Source organism: Vicugna pacos, chromosome 32 (genome assembly GCF_048564905.1).
Source record: "Vicugna pacos chromosome 32, VicPac4, whole genome shotgun sequence".
In the NCBI taxonomy this organism is placed as follows: Eukaryota; Metazoa; Chordata; class Mammalia; order Artiodactyla; family Camelidae; genus Vicugna; species Vicugna pacos.
In genome coordinates this window covers 19,093,987-19,115,949 of record NC_133018.1, presented here as the reverse complement: position 1 = coordinate 19,115,949, position 21,963 = coordinate 19,093,987, and the positions used below count along the sequence as shown (strand labels likewise).

The 21,963-nt window shown below is 58.1% G+C and overlaps 1 protein-coding gene across 2 annotated transcripts in view; it reads right to left on the bottom strand.

Moving 5' to 3' along the window:
- Positions 1-592: 592 nt before the first annotated feature.
- Positions 593-21,963, bottom strand: part of MLXIP (MLX interacting protein) — a 53,276-nt gene continuing 31,905 nt past the window's right edge. The window contains exons 2-17 of one of the 2 annotated variants that reach the window (XM_072953714.1): positions 16,941-17,047; positions 16,120-16,205; positions 14,687-14,776; positions 14,230-14,271; positions 13,696-13,867; positions 12,943-13,032; positions 12,267-12,358; positions 10,661-11,315; positions 10,130-10,251; positions 9,847-10,027; positions 8,236-8,360; positions 7,602-7,706; positions 7,377-7,504; positions 7,077-7,200; positions 5,887-6,016; positions 593-5,296 (exon numbers count right to left, since the gene is read on the bottom strand). In XM_072953714.1, coding sequence (XP_072809815.1) covers positions 5,175-5,296; positions 5,887-6,016; positions 7,077-7,200; positions 7,377-7,504; positions 7,602-7,706; positions 8,236-8,360; positions 9,847-10,027; positions 10,130-10,251; positions 10,661-11,315; positions 12,267-12,358; positions 12,943-13,032; positions 13,696-13,867; positions 14,230-14,271; positions 14,687-14,776; positions 16,120-16,205; positions 16,941-17,047 — 2,371 coding nt within the window. In that variant the 3' untranslated portion in view covers positions 593-5,174. The remainder of the gene's footprint in view (positions 5,297-5,886; positions 6,017-7,076; positions 7,201-7,376; positions 7,505-7,601; positions 7,707-8,235; positions 8,361-9,846; positions 10,028-10,129; positions 10,252-10,660; positions 11,316-12,266; positions 12,359-12,942; positions 13,033-13,695; positions 13,868-14,229; positions 14,272-14,686; positions 14,777-16,119; positions 16,206-16,940; positions 17,048-21,963) is intronic. The other variant, XM_072953716.1, reaches the window with a different exon arrangement.

Genomic DNA, 21,963 nt, shown 5'->3' with positions numbered 1-21,963 from the left:
ATTAAACAGAGATCATCCAGGTCTCAGCACAACAAAGCGACACCCCTGCTGGACAGCACACCAGCACCTTCGGTCTACGGCGCTGGGTCCAGAGTCAGCAGAGAGCCCACTGCCCCTCGGGGCACCACCGCGACCTAGGCCCGGCCCTGTCCTGGAGTGGGCATGGCCACGCTGGTAATAGCCTGGCTTTCTTAAACGCGGTGCCTCGCGGGTTACCGAGCACCCGAGGTACTAGCTTCAAGAGAACCTCAAGACCACCCTGTAAAGGCCGCAGGCTACCCAAGTTCCACGTGTGGACACAGGCAGTTTGCATCAGCACCACTGAACTCTGTCCACAAGGAAAGGCCTGGGGCATCAGGCCCGGGTGAGTTCGCGGGCAGGGTCTGTCACACTGGCCTTTCAGCGGAGGCCTCCCTTCAGGACCGCCGTCTGCTGGGACACAGCTCCGGAGCGTCTGGCACTCGGGCCTCTCTCCTCACTCCTGCCCCAAGGCCGGGATGAGCCTGTCAGTCATGGGCATCACTTTGCTCTGATCTCATTTTATCAGTAATTCCACAGCTCGACAGGGTGGCAGAGACCACACATCACAGGCTTTTCAAAAAAATACGGCTTTTTATTGTCTTGGATGCAAATATAGTTTTTAAACTGCATTGTAGTGTTGAACACAGCTGGTGGAAACGTGCTTCTCGAGGTGGAGCATGAAGGGCCAGCGCAGGCCTGAGGGAGCCCCCGATAAGCAAGACTCTTCTTGGGGTTTGCTTTTCTGCCCAAGAGGGGAGACTGTCTCCCTCAGGAGCCCTGGCACAGTCACCGAAGCTCACGACAGAAAAAACGAAACCCCAAAAAGGAAAAGAACGTGCTGTTTCGGCTGTGGCGTTACAAAATCAGCACGAGGAGCGGCGTGAGCAGATGGGGACGAAGCAGCAGCAGGTGTGGTGGGGAGAGGCTGCCTCCAGCTCCCTTGCCAGAAACACTGCCCAGGGGTCGAGCCTCCCTGGCCGAGCCCTTCCGACCTTTAACTGCAGGAGGTAAAACTCTACAGAATCGTCTCAAACTTCGGTTTCTCCCAACCCTCTCCACAGCCTCAACTCTTGAGAGCGATACATCTCTGTTCAGAAACCCAGTGGAGGATTCTCCAAATTAGCAATGCCTGGTGTTGACCCTGGAACCAAAAGTCTGACTGGGAGTTGGAGGTGAATTCTGCTACATAATTACGAACCAATTCCACAAAAATAAAAATCCCATTAGGTAAACACACACACAAACACACACACAGACACCAGTCAAAGCCAACAATTCAACAGGAAAAGTTCCCTTTTCTTTTTCTAAGGCTGGTTTTCACAAGCCCTGACAGGACAGAGCTCCTGTGTGGTGAGCTGGGAAAGCCAAGCCTTCAGAAGGAAAAGGAAACCGGGCAGGCGATGCGCACGGACACACCTGGGGTCATGTGGCTTCTCTCTGCGCCTGGAGCCCCTCAGGTCCCCCAAACCTGCCTACCAAGCGGGTCGCCGCCATGGCAACCACTGAATGGTACCCACCAGCCTCACTCTCCTGTCCTCTGTGCTCAGATGTGGTGAAAATCCTCTAATATTTGAGGCATCGGGGCACCAAACCAAAACCCATGGCCCACTGCTGCCCACACGCCCACACCGGGGCTCCCCGGCTCTCCCTCCTCGGCGAGACCACCGAAGGAAGCGCTCTGCAAAGCTGCTCCGACAAGCAGCGGGCAGGGCTCGCCCGTGGCAAAGCGCTGGGTGGAAGCGGGGTGTCTCTAGGGAAAGGCGACTCTTGCCCCCAGACAGGAGAGCCGTGGCGTACCCCAGCTGTTAGGGGGCCTCAGGCAGTGGGACGAAGACCGTGGTGGAGCGAGGTGCGCACAGGAGGGGAGGGGTGTGGGGACGATGTTCCAGGTCTGCCCCCCGGGAGTCCGGATGGGATAAAAGAACAGATGTGGGGCAGGTCAACCAGCGCCGGACCGATCCACCCTGAGCGAGTGTGCAGGCCACGCACAGATGGGCCCCTGGGACAGCCCCGGCTCCACTCTGACACAGTGAGACCTGTGACCTTGAAGACAACAAGCCTGCGGCCTCGGGACTCACAACCCAGGCTGAAAGCCGGCACAAGGAGCAGAGACGCAGGCTGAGAGGGGGCTGGGGTGGGCACCACTTTGCAGCGCCACGTTCCCTAAGTTTCTGAGTTTCTATTTCTATCGGCCAGGGCAAAAAGCTCCTGAGGGCTGACCTCTGTCTAGGAAGGGGAGGTGGGGTCAGGTCACCAGGACAGGAAGCAGAAAGAGCCAGGTGCATGAGGACACGTGGGGGGCCATGGGGCAGCCCTCCTCCCGCGCAGGCCCCAGGGACACCACAGCGGGGACTTCATCCAGTCCCTCCAGGACGAGACCTGATGCTCACAGCAACAGTGGCTTCTGACGCAGGGCCTGCTTCCCGCGTTGTGAAAACCCGCGGGAAAGCGCCGGCCCGACGAGGGCCCCTGGTGGATGACAGCTGGTGTGTAACCTGCCTGAGACTGAGGAGGGATGGGCCAGCCAACTTGAGAAAGCCCCGGTCTCCCTGCATTTCCCACTAATCGTCAAAGAGCGACCGGCAGTGGGAAGGGAGCTGATGCCACAGAAAGATTTCACAGAAACACTTTCAGAGACGTATGTGCCACGCAGGCTTTTTTTTTTTTTCCCTTTTCTTTTCAGGTTGGTTTTCTTATCCTCCAAAGTGTCAGCATTTTGAAGTTTCTTTTATGGGAGCAGGGACAGGAGGGGGAAAGTGAACATCAATAAACCACAGCACCCCTTGCAGGCGGCTGGCAGAGCACCCCGGGGTCCCTGCATCCCGGCCTGGGACCCCAGGACACAGGACAAAGCTGTGCTCCCATCTTATCGGGCAAGATTCCAAAACAAGAAAACTTCCTGGGCAAGAAACAGTTGTGTCTGTAGGAAGAGATACAGCTTTATGGCCCTAGAGCCGTGATAATGGTGAGCACCGAGAGAAATGGATTTAAGTAAATATCTCTAAACAAGACATCCATCTTAACTGTCTGCTGGGACACACGCACGCACGCACGCACACACCCGTCAAAGCCTCACACGTCCTAACAGCCTTAAATATTTCACAAAACAGAATCACAAACGTTAAGTCAGCAAAAGGGAGAGAGGGAGAGGTAGGCCAAAGCAAGAGGCCAATTTTATATCCCAAGGAGTTTTTTAAAAAAAGACTCCCAGCAAGGGGTGGGGAGAAAGCTACTGATTTTGGAGAGGTCGTGACAGGGCCGAGCTCTGCGGCCACCTGCGCAGGTGGCGAAGGCACAGGAACTGGGGCGGGCCGAGCGCTGGGCCCTCCACGAGCCCTCACAGCTGGGATCGCCTCTGGTTTTCCTTTTTCCCTTTCGAGCCTCGCGGAGTTCTTACCGCAGTGGTCTTCCCCTTCTGAAGGGTGACCTCGTGTGCATCCTGGGGGAAGGCCGAGTTCTCACCCCACTTCCCAGTGGAAATTAAGGGCTGGCTCAGCCGCTCTTGTGCTTGCCCCCAGGAGAGTGATCCAGGAGGCCTGTAAACACGCTTTCCGGGGAGGCAGAGGAGCTGGAGCACAGATGAGAGAGCGGGTGACCGGCTGTGACCTGCGGCAGACGTGGTGGCATGGCCTGGACAGGGAGAGGACCCGCCTCCACCCTCTGTCAGTCGAGGCTGAGGTGGGGCTAGCTGCCCCCAGGGGCGCCTTCCGCAGGCCCCCAGGAACTAGTGGGAGCCTTGGAGGGGATCCGAACTTCCGCAGGTGGCCCATGGTACCCCTTCATGTGGCTCTTGTGCTCTGCAAAGACCAGCAGGACCCCTGGCCTGCCCAGCGCTGCCCGGGTGGAGAGGACAGGGGTTGAACGGGAAGCCTGCTGGCCTCCGAACTTCACAGCAGGACGTGAAAAGCACATTTGCAACGAGAAGGTACCCTTGGCTGGGCTTCCTGAGTGTTAGAGAGCGTCCTTCCACCTGGAGTTGCCCTTGCAGACCTGCCCCTCCTGCCACGACCCCCGAACCCTTCCAAGCGCAATTCCCACGTTGGGAAACAGCCCGCTGCCCCCGACCTGATTAAATCTGGTGGAATTCTTTACTGTCTGACCTGGGAGATGCCCAGAGACAGCCCCGAGGACTTCTGCTGGCGACATTCAATTTCTGCCTCTAAACACAAGGCAGGGCGGACGCTGGGCGTGGTGGCGTCTTTGGTCCGAGAACTGTCATGGTCTGGGGCTCCCGGCTAAGCAATCCAGACAAGGCAACCAGGCCGACGGCAGCACCACAGAGCCTGGGCTTTCAAATGCTCGCTGCGCCCGAAGGGTGAGCAGCATCCATCAAACATTGCCGCTGGCCCGACTGCGGCTGGGACGCAGGTGGAGAATGAGGGAGAAGGGACCACACCGAGCCCCCGCCAGGCGACGCTCACGTCAGCACAGCTGTGACACCAAGCGGAACGCAGTCGTAACAGATGGAAGCACCGCCCGAGGGGCTCTCCAAGCCTGCAGCAGCTCCGCCGTGTGCTTCTGCTCTCCTCCGCGTGCATGCACACCCACTGCGTTGCACACTGTGTTGCGGGGTTTCCCTGGCAGCCCGTGCAGTGGGAGAAGGCCGTCGACCGTGCAAAGCCTAAGCAGACACCCAATCTAGCTATAAGGTCAGCGTCGGGGGAGGAAGGTTGCCTCCCAACCGCCCCACGGGCAGGGTGAGCGAGTGCACAAGATGCGACTGGAGGAACGTCTGTAAGTCTCAAGACAGGAGCCGGGAAGGGCCCTCACGTCTCCTAACTCGCGGGAGCAGGTGCTGTCTCCTCCTGCCCCTTCTGCCCTTGGCGCTGGCGCAGCAGCCCCGACATCCCGGCAGCAGGACAGGACAGGACAGGACAGGAACGGCACTCCCCTGGGGCTGGGCTGCCCCGAGTGCACGGAGGTTGGTGACTGAGGTCGCTGAGTCAGAGTTCACAGCAAGGGGTTCCCAAAGCTGGGCTATTGCTGGCGGCAGGACCCGAACCTGCCTCAGACCTGAGCGCGGCGTCCTGAGCGGCCCTGTTGGAGAGAGGCCCTGAAGCTCTGCGTCAGGAGAGGCCTGGGGCGCAGGCCCCTCCCCACAGGCAGGCAGGGGCTCCACAGCGTCACGCACAGCCACGTGCCCGCTAGCTTCGCTATGACTCCCCCGACCTCTTGCCAGTCCTGGCGACGGCCTCCGCCGCCTGCCGCGGCAGCTGGGATGGGTCCGTCAGCACAGACGTGGTGGTGCTCAGGTGCCGCAGGCTGCTCAGCACGGCTGCAAGACAGGAGGGGGTCGGCCTGCAGACCCGGCACGCACGCCAGCCACCGCCTCCCAAGGGACAGAACGTGCGGTTTCACACGGACACCGTGCAGTGATCCCCACGCCCACGGAGGCAGGGGAGGCCCTAACACCAGGAGTCCCTCCGCTGAGGTCTGCACACTTACGCCTCGGCCTTTGGGACAACTCTGGAACCCTGTCCCCCACCCTGCAGGCCAGCAGAGCCTCCCAGGCTGGTCCTGCCTGTCCCCCTGTTCTAGTATCATGTGTTGACAACCTTAGTAAATGGGCACAGCTGTTAGTTATCACAGGAGCTCATCTGGGTACAGGGCCTGGCGAACAGTAGATTCTCAGTAAATCTGCCGGGAGGGGGCCAAGGAGAGGCGCTGGGAGACGCGCCCCCACCCTCAGTGGGTGCCTGGGGCTCAGCCTCACCCTCCTGCCTGGGCTGCTGCGTGGCTGTCTGCAGAGCCTGGGTTTTTCTGCAGCACTACCTGCGGCTGAGGGCCCTCCTCGCTCCAGGACTAGTGTGAAGGGGTTGGCCAAGCCCCCACCGCCCCATGGCCCCCATGCAGCCCCTCACTCACTTGGCCTGAGGATGGGCAGGGAGCAGTGCTCGTCCAGCCAGGACAGCGCCGTCCGGTGCAGCTCCTCCAGGCTGCTGGTGGACACCACGCCCTTGAAAGACTCAAACAGCGGCTTGATGATGACGCTGAACTGCACGGCACTCGGGTTAAAGAAAGGGTGAGCGAGGACGGGGCCGGAGACACAGACCCAGCGCAGAGAGAGTGAAGTCCAGTCACAGGCCTGCCCGTGACCGGCTCCCCTGGGGACTGGCAAGTAACTGCACAGACAGACAGAGACGCGGGCATGTGTCCTTCCATTCCCCTAAAAGCTCCTAACTGTTCCTGAGCTCAGGCTGTGACCACGGTCCCCCAGCCTCAGCCTGCTGACAGGGAACCTCCTCCCCGCCACCGCTCTGGAATCGGGACCAGAGCAAAGCAGGGGGACTGGGCTGCTGTCTGTCATCTCTCCTTTCAAAACCCGCCCCTTAGCGCACACAGAGACCACCTGCCCTGCCAGAGCCGATGCTGGAGTTGCCCCTCCCGCGTGACCCCCCCCTCAGCCCAGCAGACCCAAGGCCGGGGTGTGGTAGCCGACCCTGCCCGTGTGCAGAGTGTCTGCTCGGAGGCACAGCGGAGGCTGGGTGGGGAGTGACAAGGCCAGAGCTGTCCCCCTAAGGGCCCTGCTGCCACCCGGAAGGCCAAGTGCAGGGAGGCATACACATCTTGTTACAGCAGTCAAGGCCATGTGGCATAAACGCAGAGAACAGCCTGGAGGGATCTGCCTTCAAATCCAGGCTCTGTATTTGTTTTGTGGGTCCTGGTTTGTGGGGGCACCACACTCCCTGCTGCCGTGGGGACAAGAGCTGGTGCCGGGACGCGTTAGACCAGATCCTACCTCCCACGCTGTTGCTCCTGCAAGCAGCTCCGGCACTGACTTTACTTCCAAGGACCCAGAGCACAAAGCTGGCCTGCTCTGCGTCCCCAGGGAGCCCCTGGGGACCTGAACAGTCGGTCACCAAGGACAGCCTGCTTCACGCTATGGGCCTCACCAGGCCCCTCCCTCCTGAGATAGAAACCAGCACTACTTGTCTTGGCAAACTTAATGACAACCGCTGAGAGAGAATCTTCCTAAAGGAACCAGAGGGTCAGTGCCTGCTGTTCCAGTGCACTGGTTGGGAGGTGGGGGACAAGTAAAGAAAACCCAAAGATACAATCCAGAACTTCCAATTCTGCAGGGTCCGGCTTTTCACATATTCTTCAAACATGTCTCTCATGTGATCGCACTGGCGCCGGGTGACGGGGACGCCTGTGGCAGGGAGCAGCTGCTGGCAGGAGCTGAAACGACAGAAGAGTTGGGGGAGCTTGGGCGCCAAGCAGGCAGGTCTTGGGGTGTAGGACGGCATAAAGCTGCCGGGCTGAGCAAGGAGGCAACTACGGGACCCGGCCACGTCTCAGGGACAGGTGAGGAAGGGGACCGGCCCCTGGAGCGGAGCCCTAGGCTCGAGACTCACATGATGGTGGCGTTCAGCTCCTCGATTTCCTCCCGCAGCCGCCGGGCCTCCTCCTGCATCTGGCTGCGCTCCTGCTGCAGCTTGGTGATGTACTCCACGGTCTTCTGCAGCGTGATGGCGTGGCTGGTCTGGAAGGGGCGGCCGGGTCAGGGCAGCCACGGTGACCCTGTGCGTCTGCCGGTCCTGTGGGCTCCCCTGCCCGCATGACACCCCCAGGCTACTTACCAGCTTGGTATTATTAGAGATCAAGCTGTTGAGGGTGTCAAAGCCCATCTTGATGTTGAAGCGCCTTTTCTGCTCAGCTGAAATGTGCTTCATCTGCCGGTTCTGCTGGGGAATTGACTGTTACTGCAACACAGGGCCCCCTCCCTTCTGGTGCCCAGAATAGGACCCTGTGGCCGTAGAGAGCTAGGTGGAAGGTGGGGTGACAGAAAGCTAAAAGGCTCCAGCAGGAGCCAGGAGAGGGACAGGACAGGGCTTAAGAAAACCACCCCTGCAGAACAGAGCACAGCAAGGACCTATCACAGCCGATTGGCCCTTCCCCGCCACCCTCACAGCTCTCCTCTGCAGACCCAGGTCAGCTGCCTCCCCTCCCCGGCTCCACAGGACTCAGTGCTGGCTCTTGGGTTCAGGGCCCACGGTCACCACAGGGCTATGTGGTGGGTGGGGAGTGGGAGGAGCCTACAAGCTCAAGGTTAAAGCAGCAAACGTCTGTTTCTGACGCTGCCCCAGCCTGGTGGGACACCCGTGGAGCCCGCGGGTCTTTCCCGTGTCTCTGGTAAGGGATGCAGCTGTCCCAGAGATCCCCTGATACTCTTGTCTCCCCATCCTTCCAAGGGAATTAAGGCTCGAGTGATACCTTCAAAGCAGCCACATTTTTGGGGTCTGCAGATTTCCCTGAGCAGTTGTTCTGGGGAGACTGAGGACTGGGGCTGTGTTCTGAAGCACACGGAGAGGCCTGCCCTGAGTTCGGGCAGTCTCGACCTGAGAAGAGCAGAGACCCCCCACCTTAGGGACAGGCCGGAGGTGTGAGCTCGGCAGGGCTGCCCCAGCCTCGCAGAGGACTCATCCCAGCAGGTCCCAAGACACGGACACCCACCCTGAACCTCCCATAAAGGCCCCAGAGCAAACACTAGAGACATCCTGCCAACATCTGGCAGGGGTGAGGGGTGGGGGGTGCGGAATGGGCATGGGTGTGTTAGGCCCGGGCAAGGTCTGACAAAGGTTGGCTGGGTGTGGAGTGGAGTCATTGCCTGTGCTCTGCCTGTCACAGGTCGCTGGGGAGCTCCGAGAGGAGGCCTGCCTCCTGGCTGCCTCCCACAAAGCAGCCTGGAGGGGCCAGGGGCTCCTTGGTGTCTGCAAGGCTCCAGTTCCTCACCCTGGTGCTGAGGACACAGGTGTCTGTTCTTTTTTTGTTGTTCTTTAAATTCTACATTTTTTCAATCTTGCCCACCCAACATTTTTTTTATTAAAAAAAAAAAAACACTCTTTTACCCCCAAGAACACAATAGAGAAAACCAGGGGCCCAGGCCAGCGCGGCCCAGGCCAGCGCAACCCAGGCCCTGAGTCTCAGGAGATGCCACCAGGTCCCACTTCACAGCACAGATGCCTTGATCCCGGTCCTCTCTGCTTGACCCTTCCCCTCACCCTGCTCTCAAGCCTCCTGGGATGCCCTAACTTTCTGGGTTCCACACCTGCGTGGACAAGGCGGCGTTTACCCGAGCCCCGTTACGGTATTTCAGGGCCTGACTCATAACTAGTCTATGTCTTCATCTTTTCAGACGAAGGTCCTTATTCCTCAAAATCTGTCCTGGGACAAGTCCCTCTGTCTGACCCCTGTAAGTAGAGATCCCCTCCTGTGTGTCCCCGAGGCAGAGGGAGGCCAATGCTGCAAAGAGCTCTGGGATCAGCCGTCGTGGTTTTACCGGGGACAAGACGACACTTGGGTCCCCCTTCCTGATGTGGCATCTGGCTCCAACCCCACCCCCAGCCTCGGAAAAACCTTCCATCCCTGACCTCTTGGCTCTTCAGATGTCACTGGAAAAATGAGTCCTACCCCGACTGTGTCACCGGCGTGAGACCAAGCAAGAAGGGAGGGGCCCCAGAGGCGCGGCACCGGCACCGGGCAGGGGACAACCGTGCTGGTGCTGGACGGGGCCAGGGCTCCTGTGGCTACGACCCTAGGCTCATGTAAACCGGAGACAAGGAGTCCTCCATCCCTTCTCTGGATCAGAGCTGGCGGCTGAGCTGCCTGCACCGCCACGCGCCTGCTGTTTTTCCACAGCAGGTTTGTCCTGCCTCTCGCTGAGCGTGTCCCTAGCCCGGGCCGCCAGCAGCTTATGAGACCTCACTGCCTGGCCTGGCAGCCCAGGCTCCACCCCAGGTACCCACGGCAGCACCCCCAGTCCAGGAGCGGGCCCGCTCACTCCACTTACGGAGTCCCAACTGTTCCACCCGGGGGGACACTCACTGGAGGCGGCGGCAGGGACCTGAGGAACGCCCCCGTGCAGCGGGACCTGCTCGCCCTTCACCAGGGAGTCCTGCACTGCGCTGGGAGAGAAGAGCCGCGAGACGGGGGCGGGCTGGCTGCCCGAGCCGTGGCCGAGGTCTGTCACCAGGATGCCACTGTGGAACTCTGTGACTCCAGGAGCCTGAGGTGACATAGGAGAGAGGGGTCACCCCTGGCCACGGTCATGTGGGTGAGGGCACGCTGGGTTATAAGGATGCTCAGGGTCTGTCCGGGGCCTCCTCACCCTGGCGATGGCAGCAGGTGTGATGACCACGTTGGACTGCGACCCGGTAGAAGCCAATATCCCTTCTCTCTTCAGAGGACCTGATGTCATAATCACTGCCTGCGGCTGTCCTGGAAAGGGAGCTGCCAGAACAGGGGGTGGTGAGGGTGGAGGCCCCAGCTGCAGGCCTGCTCCTGACGCCCACACCGAACCTGGGCCCAGCCAGTCTGCATGGGGGGCTCCCACTGAGACAGCACCCCCTCAGTGCAGGGCCAGAGGGACAAAGCTACATTTTTGCAGCTTCTCCATGGAGGGGACAGATTAGACTCAGGAAGGAGATGACCAGGACCATGTTTTTTCAAACTGGACTGAGACTCTAACTTTAAAAGAACACAGAATAGAAAATAGAGCATACGCATGCAGCATTCCATAACCCTTTTGCTTCACATCAGTGTGTGTGCATCATGAATCTACAAGCCCCACAGACGGGAAATACCCTGGGGAAGGGGGTGCGGGGGACCGTCCCGCCTGGCCACCCTCCACCTGACTCACCTGGGGCAATGCAAGCATTCTTCAACACCACGGGCAGAGGCTCTGGCTTGGGAGCAGGCACTATTTTGGGGGGCTGCTTGGGCCTCCCTACAGGCAAGGATACGGGCTTGGGGTGCACAAAAGTTAGACGGGGTTGGGGAGGCCCAACCGTCGGAGGCCGGGTGACTGGCGACAGCGCCAGGCCACAGGGCGACGTGGAGGGGGCGGGATAGCGGGTTGTGATGATAAGGCCCGGGCTCTGGCTGAAGGTGGTGGCAGAGGCATCGTGGGTGAGGGTAGCAGAGGCCGTGTGGGTGATGACGGAGGGTGGCTTGCTGACTTCAGCAAACTTCTGTGGCTGCAGGAAGGTGGGTGCAGTTGGGGAGTTCAGGGCAGAGGCAGGAGGAGGGCCTAGAGGCAAGGCAGGGGAAAGAGGTGCTGGGGTGGGGCTGGGTGGCAGCAAGGGCATGGTGAGCACAGGGAGGTAAGGCTGGGGGACACTCAGTGGCGGCGCGGAGGGACCCAAGTCTGTGGGCTGGATAAAGGGGTCTCCAGGCTGGGAGGTGGGTTCACAGCCCTGCCCGCTCATGGGGTCCAGGGCAGTGGCCACAGGGGTGGCGATGAAGCCATCAGGCAGGCTCACGTTGGGGAGAGCAGGGGTTGGCAGGATGGCCTCCTGGGAAAGGAAGAGAAGAAGTGAGGAACAAATGCTGGAGTCACCCAGCTTGCGACGCTCCCTAGCGCTGCACACCACAAAGTCCAACGTCGTACGCTGGGCGTCTGGGATGGTGCCCTGGGCGAAAGGACAGAGGTGACAGCTCCTGTCCCTGGGACTGCTAATCTGGGGGAGATGGATCTGCGTCTCCCCGGGTCTTGTTTCCCCTGGGAACTCAGTGATAACACAGGGCTCAGACACAGTGGCTCTCTGCTCACACTTGGCTCTCGGCCTGGGAATATCTTGTTTCTGGAGTCCAGTGGGGTCCCCCCAAAGCCCCTGCCATCTTCTGTTACACACCAGGGGCAGCCTGGATCGCAGCTGCTCACCAGGCTCCGCCAGGACAGTTTCACATATCAACTTCTAGAGAGGGGTCACCTCTTCCTAAAAGGGAAACCCTGTAAGGAATCCACTGTTCCGATCTCAGTCTCTATAGAAGAAAGTCTTCCCGGAGTCTGATGGAGGGAGAGGGGGCCAGGTCACGGGTGGGTGAATGACTGGATCTGGGCACCAGCATGAGAGTCTCTTAAGGGCAAAGAGCCATCTGTGGCTCCAGTACCTGGTAACCAACTTGCGTTGAGTGCTAAGTAAAAAGCAAAAGAAATACATGAACCTTTTTATTAGTGATTCATGTTTTCCTTTGCTGTCTCACTAGTCCTGTCTTGACTGGTGCAAACAGAGCTTGCTGCACATGGGTAATCTGGGGACTCAGGTGGAAGCATACGTTTACCGACAGTCTCCCGCCTCGTGGGTACCTAAGGACACCCTCAAGGGGGGCCAGAATCCTTTCCCTGCGCGTCACACGTGAGGTCAGCACTAGATCTAGCGGCCCTCAGCACTCCACTTCTGACTGATTATGGCTGTGAAGGTCTGCTGACCAGCCCAGGGCTCCTTCCCCCGAACTCCCTCTACCTGCGCAGGCGGGCTGTTGGGATCTGGTGCAGGTGCTGAGGCGGGTGTAGGCGGCACGGGGCCAAAAATGGAGCGGCTGGAAGAGAAGAGGTCTGAAAGACAACATCGGGGGCCAGTGAGTTCTGTGTGCCCAACACTTCATGGAATCAAGATACAAACAAATCGGGCTTTGAACCCTACTTTAGCCCGAGGAATGCCACGCCAGAGGGCATTCCCGCTGAGGTAACTCTGCAGAAAGGGGCCCTCTGATTGGAGCTGCACATGCTGGCAACCAGTGCGGGCGCTGAAACACTCCCAGGCCTGGGTGGCACCTGTCCTTACAATGGTGGGAGCTCTAGGACCAGTTCTAACTGCAGGGAACTGCCAGGAGGCAGCTGTGTCGTCAGCGCCCTCTGCTGCCCAGAGGGAGAACTGCTTATGGTCAGGGCCACACCCGAGGCTCTGAGACAGAATGAGACGCTCTCTTCCTTGAGAGAGAACAACGGCCCAGAAACACTTCCCAGACCCTGCAATTACCACCAAAAACTAACAGACAAACGAAAGCAGGTCTGGAAAAATTCTAAGTCCTCCCCCTGGCCCTTTCTAACAGTTCCCTCTAGGATGGGGACGCGCCTCCACTGTCCTGAGCAAAGTGAGACGCAGGCAGCCATGCTCTCTGCCTGCCCCCTGTCCTCACCCTGGAAAGGCTCAAAAGTGTCCATGAAGTCCAGGTTGGGCTGCAAAGGAATCAGCCCTGGCTGAATCATGTCTGCATTTCCCAGATGTGCTGTAAGAATCAGAAAGGAGACAGGAATTATTTTGCCTTCTCAGACTGTGCTGTAGGAACATGCAAAGGGCCTGGAAAGCATCTTCCTGGCCCTGCTCACATTCTAGATTCTTCCAAGGAGAAGCGTAGGCAGCTGGCTGGGGTTTCTACTTTCTTGTTGGCTGATGGGCCTTCTCCACCCTCAGAAGGCAGGAAAGAGAGTTTTCACAGGAAAGGTAAATTGAGCATCGGGGAACAGCAGGGACCTCCCCATCCCGTTCGAATTTTCAGTCTGCGGGCCCCTCTCTGAGGGATTAACCAGACGGCTGCTCACTGCCAGGTGAGGGGCCGTCCCAAGAACCCAACTGATTTCCTCGAGCACGAGTTACAGGCCCTGTCATTCAGCCAGGCACTGCTGAGGGGACAGTATTAGAAATGTGGAACTGGTTCAGACCAAACCCCCCACTGTCTTCTGTTTTCTAGCAGTGGTACCACGGGCCTGATGGGGGCCCAGGGAGGCTCAGTGTATGGGGCCCTCACATATCAAGGAGGCTGGCCAATCCTCTTCGCCGCTCACCCTAAACTAGCGATCGCAGCACCTCAGATTCGGCCCTGAGGCGAAGCTGGCCCCGGGGCCTGGCCGAGAAGGAAACGTTTCAAATCCAGGGTCTGAGGGCAGGTTACCTATTTCGCGTGGGTTGGGCCAGGCCACTGGCGGGTGTGAAGAAAGCGTGGAGAAGAGGGTGTCAGCAAATTCTGACATGAGCATGTCTGTGTCCAGCAGTGTGTCCTCCTCCATGGGGACCGGAGTCTTCCATCCGTCCCTGTGTTTGTGCCAGTAAAGCATGTCATCGTCCTACCACCAACAGAGGGGGAAGGAAAGGTCAAAGGGGCGACAGTGACTTGGAGCTTCCAACTATGTCACGCCAGGGAACTATGTGACCCCACTCCCCAGAGCAGCAGGGGCTGCCAGGTAACAGATGGGGCGAGGGGGTGGCGAAATGCGGGGAGCAACCCCCTCCAGCCTGCTGGCAGAGGGAGCTGGTTATTTTCCTTCACGCCCTTCACTTGAGAAGGGGGTGGTCCATCCTCTGCCACAGGGAGTGTCCGTGTCTCCATCACTTTCCTCTGCTCTGTGGGCCACCCAAGTCATTGCTGTTTCTTGTCAAAGGAGGGTGGGAGTGTCCCATGAGGGTCCTCAGGGCCATGCTCGCTCACCTGGGCCAGGCTGGAGAGATCCTCATCCTTGTGCTGCTGGAGCTGTGCAGAAAAGGAGAGAGAGGGACAAGGTGGTCACTCAGGGCCCCGGGATGGGACGAGGCCCTCAGACTCTCCCTCGTGGAAGTGGGTGACCTCCAGAAGCATCCAGGCCTTCTCTCTGTGGGAGGTGGGAGGGGAGAGGGATCCTGCTCCTGCTATCCCAAGGGTGATGCACGGCCCAGAGGCAATTCCCAACCAGCATTTTAGAACAGCCCGGCTCACAACACAGGTGGAGAAACTGAGAGCAAAGGTCACACAACCAAAGCAGGCCACCACTTGGGCTGGGCCAGAACGCTGGGCTCCGTTGGGGACAGCTCCGGGCCACAGCCTCAGGGCCAGCGCTCTGAATGCAGCGCGCGTCCCCTCCCCTAAAGGGCTTCCCGAGCGTACTCTCCCTGGGGCCCGGGCCGGGTACCCTTTTCTTGAAGTAGGTTCTCCACTTGTGATACTCCCGGATCACGATCTCAATGCGGCTCTTCCAGTACTTCCCTTCCGTGGTGATGGCCTGTGGGAGAGAGGCGGGTCAGAGTGCAGGCGCGGCGGGCTTCGTCAGCAGAACGCACCCCGCGAACTCACAAGCGTCTGGCTCCAGCAGTCAGGCCCGGGCCACCCGCTCCGAGAACCCTGCCATGGGCCTACAGCTTCGTTCACAGTGTGAGTCCCTCTCCTGTGCCTTCATTTCACGGCCTGCGATAACCCAGGGGGCTTTGGGGACCCAGGTCCTGGAGTCTGGGCTGGAGCAGGGGTCAGACAGTGCTTGGCAGGGGAGAAGCAGAGAGCCCTCCCTCCTGGTGCTGGAGGAACCTACAGAGACTGGCAGGCTCTCCAACGCCCTGAGCCTCTGCTGTGTTTTCAAAGGACAAAACGGAACAGCCAGTCACAGAAGTCTCAGGTGGAAAGTGATCTCCAAGAGCTCGCTCAACCTTCCCACCGTGCAAGGCGGGGGTCCTTCCACGATGTCCTTGAAGAATTCTGGTGACCAGGGATTCACGATGGCCTTGGAGAGCCCACCTCGCTTTCGGATTCCTTTATTTTTTTTTTTTTTATGGCTGGGGTATATTAAAGCAAGTTCCAGATATGATATCATAAATGCCATAGAACTTTTCCTGTAAATACTTCACTGTGTGTCTCTGACAGTGAAGAATCCTCACAGTGAACAATGCAGTATTATTACCAGACCTAAAAAAGGGATGCTTCTGAACACCATCAGAACCAGAGCAAGTCACACGGCTCCAAACTGCCTTTCATTAGGTTGCTTTCCAGGTTTTCCCCTTTCATCGTAACAGTAAGACATGCTTGGAGAAAACCAAAACAATGCAGAAGGGCAGAAAGTGAAGATGCTCCTCTTCGCCCTAATCCTACCCCCAGAGGTACCCACGAGGGAAAGGCTATCGTATATCCTCTGAGACATCTCCTAGGCAGGTATGACCACATAGATACACCCTTTAAAAAATTAACCTAAAACACTGTTGTGTAACTCGCTTTTCTTTTCATTTACTGTTCCTTTAATCTCTCCCTCTCGGTACATAAAGCTCTTGAGGTTATTCTTTAATTGTTACAGATGCCTTGTAAGCAGTCAACATCCTTCCCTGCTGACTTCCAGAGAAACACCGATGTTAAAGCAGAGGGTAGGTCCCGGCTGGAGAACCCCTCAGTCCTTGGGTCAGTCTGGTCTGAGAAGGGGGGAACCTTTGCGAGGTGTCAGAGGCCACCTGCCCCCTACACGCCCGTTGCTTCTTGGGGTCACACGGCTGCCAGGACAGTGCAGCCCTGCACTCTGCCCTGCGGCCTCCCTCTGCGGGGCCCAGCTCTTGCTCCCAGCCCTCGGGAGTCACTCGTGCCAGGTACCTCTGGCCGGCGATGCTCGTCCACCTCCACGGAGCCATCTAGCGGAGTGACAAAGTGGCACACGGGGTTCTTGCGCTTCTCCAAATCTGGGTGGGGAGAGGATGAGACACCATCGCTGTGATGGGGCCCCCTGAGGGAACCCCGCACCTTCTGCTCACATCCCTCCCTTCAGGTGGGGCCCTTCCAGGTGACCTTTCCTTCTCCTTCCCTTGGAAAACAAGATTTCAGAGAAGTAAAGGGGTCCAGGTCACAGGAAAGACTGTTGGTGACATGTGGGCAAGAAAGGGAGTCTGACTGATCACGAGAAACACCGGCCTGAGCCAAGGGACCCCCAGCCCACTCATCTCCTGCAGATGTCACTGGGTCCAGCAGCACCCAGGCCAGCTGGACACAGAACAAGGGCTGGGCCTGCATCCTTCTAGACCTGCAGAAAATGGGAACTGTTCCCTGGCTCTCCACGTGTTACCTCTCGGCTGGACACCTGTCCTGACTCCCTGGCAAAGAGCTAAGCCCTCCCGCCTCCTCTGCCTTTACGTCACTGGGCCTTTATCATCTTAGGAGGGTGGGAGCAACCGGCTATCGCCCCCTGCAGACCATGGGCACCTTCACGACAGATGCCTGACTGGGCCCCCGTGCTGACGGCAGTAAGCGTCCAGTTCACCCGGATTTGTCTTGGTTTTCCTCTCTCTGCAGACTGCACGAGAGAGGCTTCTGTCTGACCACATCGTCCCAGGAGCGGGCTGCGGGCTCCAGGCCCCGAGGTGCAACGGCCTCCGGGTGGCAGAAGGGAGGGTCTCCGGCCCCAGCCCCACGGCACTTACACTGCATGTACCACGCCCGCCAGATGGCGTTGTTGAGCCGGATCTTGTCTCTCCACTGGAGCTTCAGGCCCTTGAAATTCTTCCACTTTGGAGACACCAACTTCCCACTGAAAGGTAAAATGAAGAGGGGACACTCAGTGGCTTCCCTAGGAAGAAATGGAATCTAAAAGTGCCACCTGAACCCAGGACTCAAAATTCTGGGTTAATTCACTGCAAGCCACAGGCTAGGACGGAAAGAACACACAAGGCACTCTGGGATTTCTTCAGTGATACGGGGTCGGAGGCGGCGGCAGGGCGCTGAGGCGGGAATGGCGGAAACAGGACTGGGTTGGTAACTGTTGGAGCCAGGTGATGATACAGGGGTTCACCATCCTAGTCTGTTTCTACTTTTGAGTATTTTTTAAATTTTCCATAACTAAAAGTAAACAAATCTGTTGATTTTGCATTACATATGTGTGGTAAATCATTATGTTGTACACCTTAAACTTACACAACGTTATATGTCGACTTGATCTCAATAAAGTTGGAGGGAGAAAAAGAAGTCTGCTGACCACTGAATTCCTCGAATTTGATCTCGGCCACCTCTTTTGTCACCAGTCCCCACAAGGCACCTACAGTCCAGGCACATAAGTGTCCCAGTGGCCTTAGAACCTGCGGGACCCGCTCCTGCCTCCAGGCCCCTGCACTCCTGATTCCTGGTCCTTACTCTTCACGGAGCTCCCTCTGCCCCTGGCCACCTGCTCATCCTTCAAAATGATACTCCAACACCACCACCTCTGAGCCAGCACCGCCTCTCCCAGGCTGCCGCCAATGCCCTCATGACCCCTGAGCACTGTTCAAACCTCGAGGACAGCGCTCATCCACACCCTGAGCAGCCATGCCCAGACCTACACGTCCCGCCGTTAGACCGCAGCCTCTCGAGGGGAGGGCCCCTCAGCCATCCTCGCCCTAAGCGCCCGGCACAGAGCTTGGCACAGAGCAGGGGCTCCCAGAGTAATTCTTCACGGAATGAGTTGAAGGGCTCTTGCAAACAAAGCTAACAGCAGGCACGGCCTGTTGCGTGGGGCGCAGCCTTCTCAGACAGCTGAGCTTCCCAAGGGTTATGCCAGGAGCCACCTCTGAGCAGCTGGCTTGAGATGGGCGAGGCACTATTTCTGGTCCACACCAAAGGGTTCTGTGGGCTCTACATCACTGCAGGCCACAGCCCCACGCTTCTCCAAACCCACTCGGAAATCCCACGGGACAAGCAGAGACGTGCCAGCAGTCTCACATCAGCCGGGGTCTTCGAAGACAGCGCCGGAGTGATAAACATTACCTGAACTTGAACACCTGGTGTATAAAGCAGAAGCCCTTGGCTGTGCACCTGGCAAACCTCATGCCTCCCCCAACCCAAGTCAGCACCGGGCCAGGCTTTGGATTATAGGCCAGAAGGCCATGACACCCACAGAGAAAATGTCACAGCAAATCCCTAAGCCCTTGAGGGACAGACAGACAGCGGCCGCCTCAGCTCAAAGGGTCAGGGCTGTTGAGCCAGCCCCACGCCCTCTTCCCCCTTCTCTTCCCAGTCTAAAGGCACCTCTCCCTCCGTTCTCCCTCCGCCCCCCCCGGCCCGTGGCCCGGTGTCCCGGAGCCGCTGCAGCCCGGTCGCACACTGCCTGTGGGCGTTTATGGTCACCCAGCTGCTCGGACACGCCAGTTTCCTGTGTGGAATCACAGTACCACCACCGCCTCCAGGGTATCTTAATAAGGACTAAAGGTACACACATTCTTAGACATACAGGACACGTGAAACCTAAAGTAAAACATACACGTAAGATACTAATAACCACCTCAATGATCCGGATTTAAGTTATTACCGAAAGGCCCGGGTCAACACCCCCTGACCTGCAGTGTCCGCTTCTGTGTTTGCACCACTGCCATGGGCTGCTCCTCCTCCTCCCCAGGAGGAAAAGCTGACACCCAGGTGCCCACTCACGGTATCAGCAAACACAGACCCGGGCAAAGGGCAGCCCTGACCCCATGCAGCCCCTGCTTCAATGCTGGGAAGGCAGGGCCTGGGTCCATTACTCATTCAACAAACGTGAAGTGCCTGCTGTGTGTTGTGCCCCCACTGGAAGCGAAGGAAAGAGACGGACGAGGCGGATGAGTCTGGCCCTTGTACAGCGTGTCAGTCCTGCCTGTGTGCTGAGTGTCTCAAACAAGAGCAAAGGGCTGTGGGAACACGGCCACCATGACCAACCCCGTCTGAGGAGTCAATGAGAGCCTTTCTGGAGGAGGTGACATCTAAGCTAAGGTCTAGAGGATAAGGAAATTTTATCGAAACCAAGGAGAGAGGGAGAGGCCTGTGCTGGCAAAACAGGCCCAGCGAAGGCAGGGAAAGTACCCGGTACGGCTGGAGACCGGGGAGGTGGGGGAGGCGGTGAGGGGAGTGGGGGCGCGCTTCTAGGCCAGGCTGGAGGGCAGAGCGTACACCAGAGAACGTCAGGTCCCACCTCTGGGCAAAACCGACTCTCTTTCCCCTCCTCCGCCACATCTTCCAGCAACCCCATGTCTGGCCAGGCGGGGGGTTCCAGGAAAAAACAAAACAGAAAACTGTTCCCATCTTTTTATACCCTTAAGGTATAACTGACAGCTTCCTCGGGTGGAAGGCCAGGATTCAAACAGCCCCTTCTCTGTACAGCAGGACCAGAATCCTGCCCCGGCTTCTCTACCTGCAGAGAGGGCTGCGGAGGACAGAGCAGGAGGAGGGATGGGACGGCAAACAACGACTCCTGGGAGGAGAGCCATTGGTGATCTGCCACGTCCTGTTAGGAACCAACCACTGGTTTAGATATAAACCCACCCTCACTGCTGCTCGACACTGAACACAAAGCGGCCGGTGTGAGCACAAGACCGCCTTCCAGGTGACAGCAACAGCATGATTACCCACCATGCGGGGGGAAGATTCGGAGAGAGGGGAGACCCGGGGGCTAGGAACCAAATCTGACAGGGTATGGGGTCTCGTCTTCCTCCTCCTCAGCTGCTTGGCTGCTTCCCTCTTGCTTGACGTTCATGTCCAGCTGTCGCCCGGCACCCCAGGCTTCTGTGATACAGCCAACAGGCGGCGCTCAACCAACACAAGAAGCAGGCCTGAAACCAAAACCAAAACCTGAACAGCCCGCAGGAGGGGAGGGGGTGAAAGGAGGGAGTCGGAGACCCTCTGGGGCGCTGGACTGCCCCTTCCTCACAGAAGCGTGGAGACAAGGTCTGAAAAGGCAGCACACGCAGCCCTCTGGCACCCGGGGATTCCAGGGAAGAAAGGACAGCACACACAGCTGTTAGGGAAGAGCGGCGCACGTTCCTGTTCCCTTACTGGCGCGCTTCTCGGAGCCTCTGATGGGCTGATGTCACTGTCAGGCTGCAGTGAGAAGCGGAGGCCTTCCCTGTGCAGACATCCACCGACAACTCTCTGTGGAGGTACCTGAAGTCTAGCTTCCCATGGAACATACTGGGAAGGTTAGAACTAAGAAGTTCTAAGTGGGAACTCGCAGCGGGTGGCGGAGCTCCCCAGAGCAGTGTCCCCAGCACAGCATCTCCTCTCCCTTCCACCTGCCCAACATAACTCGCCCCCCAGACGTGGCTGACTGGGGAGCTTCTTAGTCTGAATCAGGGGGACACCATATTCCTTCTTTAAAGTATAACCGGAAACACACTGCCAAAATTTCTGAGACTACCGGCTTCCCAACAAATGAAAAGCCCTCCTCTGGCCTTACCCCGACACCCGCCTCCAACATGCTCCTAAGGCCCTCTGGGCTTCCCCAGCAGAACAATGACCCGAACCACACCCCCCACTCGCCCAGCCTGACTCTGAGAAGGCCAGGGTCCAGGTCTGACTCATCCCAGCACGGTGCCCGGCATGTGGGAGGTGTGTTTAAATACGGAATTACTAAGTGAGTGCTAAACTTTTCCATAAAGAAAACCCATCACATACCCTGCCACAGGCGCCCTTCCTAGAAGACAAGTTCGTGACACGAAGCAGGAAGTCTACAGCACAACAAAGGTCTCTCTCAAAACTGCTGCTGGACTCAACTTGCAAACCGAATTCTTTTGAGGTCTGGCAAGGGACTGCCTTGGAGTGGAAATTAAAGTGTGAGCCCTGCACAGACAGGAGCTGGAATTAAGAAGAGGGTAGGGCGGGATTGGGGCGGGGGTCTGGGGTTCTGTGGGTCCCAGGTAGGGTTAGCTCCTAACTCCCAGTCAAACCATTCTAAGAAAGGCAAGGGCTCTGGGTTCTAACACGGTGGGGCCCAGATGGGGGTGGAGTCCATTCATCTGTGCATGCAACTGTATTTGCTTGTTTCTTGGCTATTCCTGGTGCTTCCTGGAAACCTACCGGGCAAAACATTCCTACCCTCCCGTTTCTCCCTCCCAGCCAGGTGGAGTGGGTGGGCCACAGACTGGCGTGGGGCTGCGGGGTCCAGGCCCTCTCCTTTCCTCTTGGGGGCCCACACCGCCCCTGTTCTGCTCCCACAGAGAGAGCTCGGGGTTGGGGAGGCCTCTCCTAGTCCGTGGCTACCTGGAGCTGCCTGGAATGGCAATCTGGGTTCCCTTACAAGCCACATCCTCAGCTTGATCTACAATAAAGGAAATACCTCAGTCAGCATCCGCGGAATCCTTTTTATTGTAGTAAAATCCATATAACATAGAAGTTACCATTTTGACTATCTTCCAGTGTCCACTGCAGGCACAGAGTACACTCACAATGCTGCACGACCATCCCTGCCACCTACCTGCAGTTCCGTTCTCATCACCCCAAAAGCAAGTCCTGTGCCCAGTAGAAGTCACTCCCCATTGCTTCCTCCCCGGCCTCTGGCAACCACTAATCTACTTTCTGTCTCTATGGACTGGTTTCTTCTAGACATTTTGTATAAACAGAATGATAAAATACGTGGCCTTTTATGTCTGGCTCCTTTCACTCAGCATAGCCGCTTCAGGGGTCTCCCACACAGCAGTGTGTATCAGTGCCTCACTCCTTTTTCTGGCT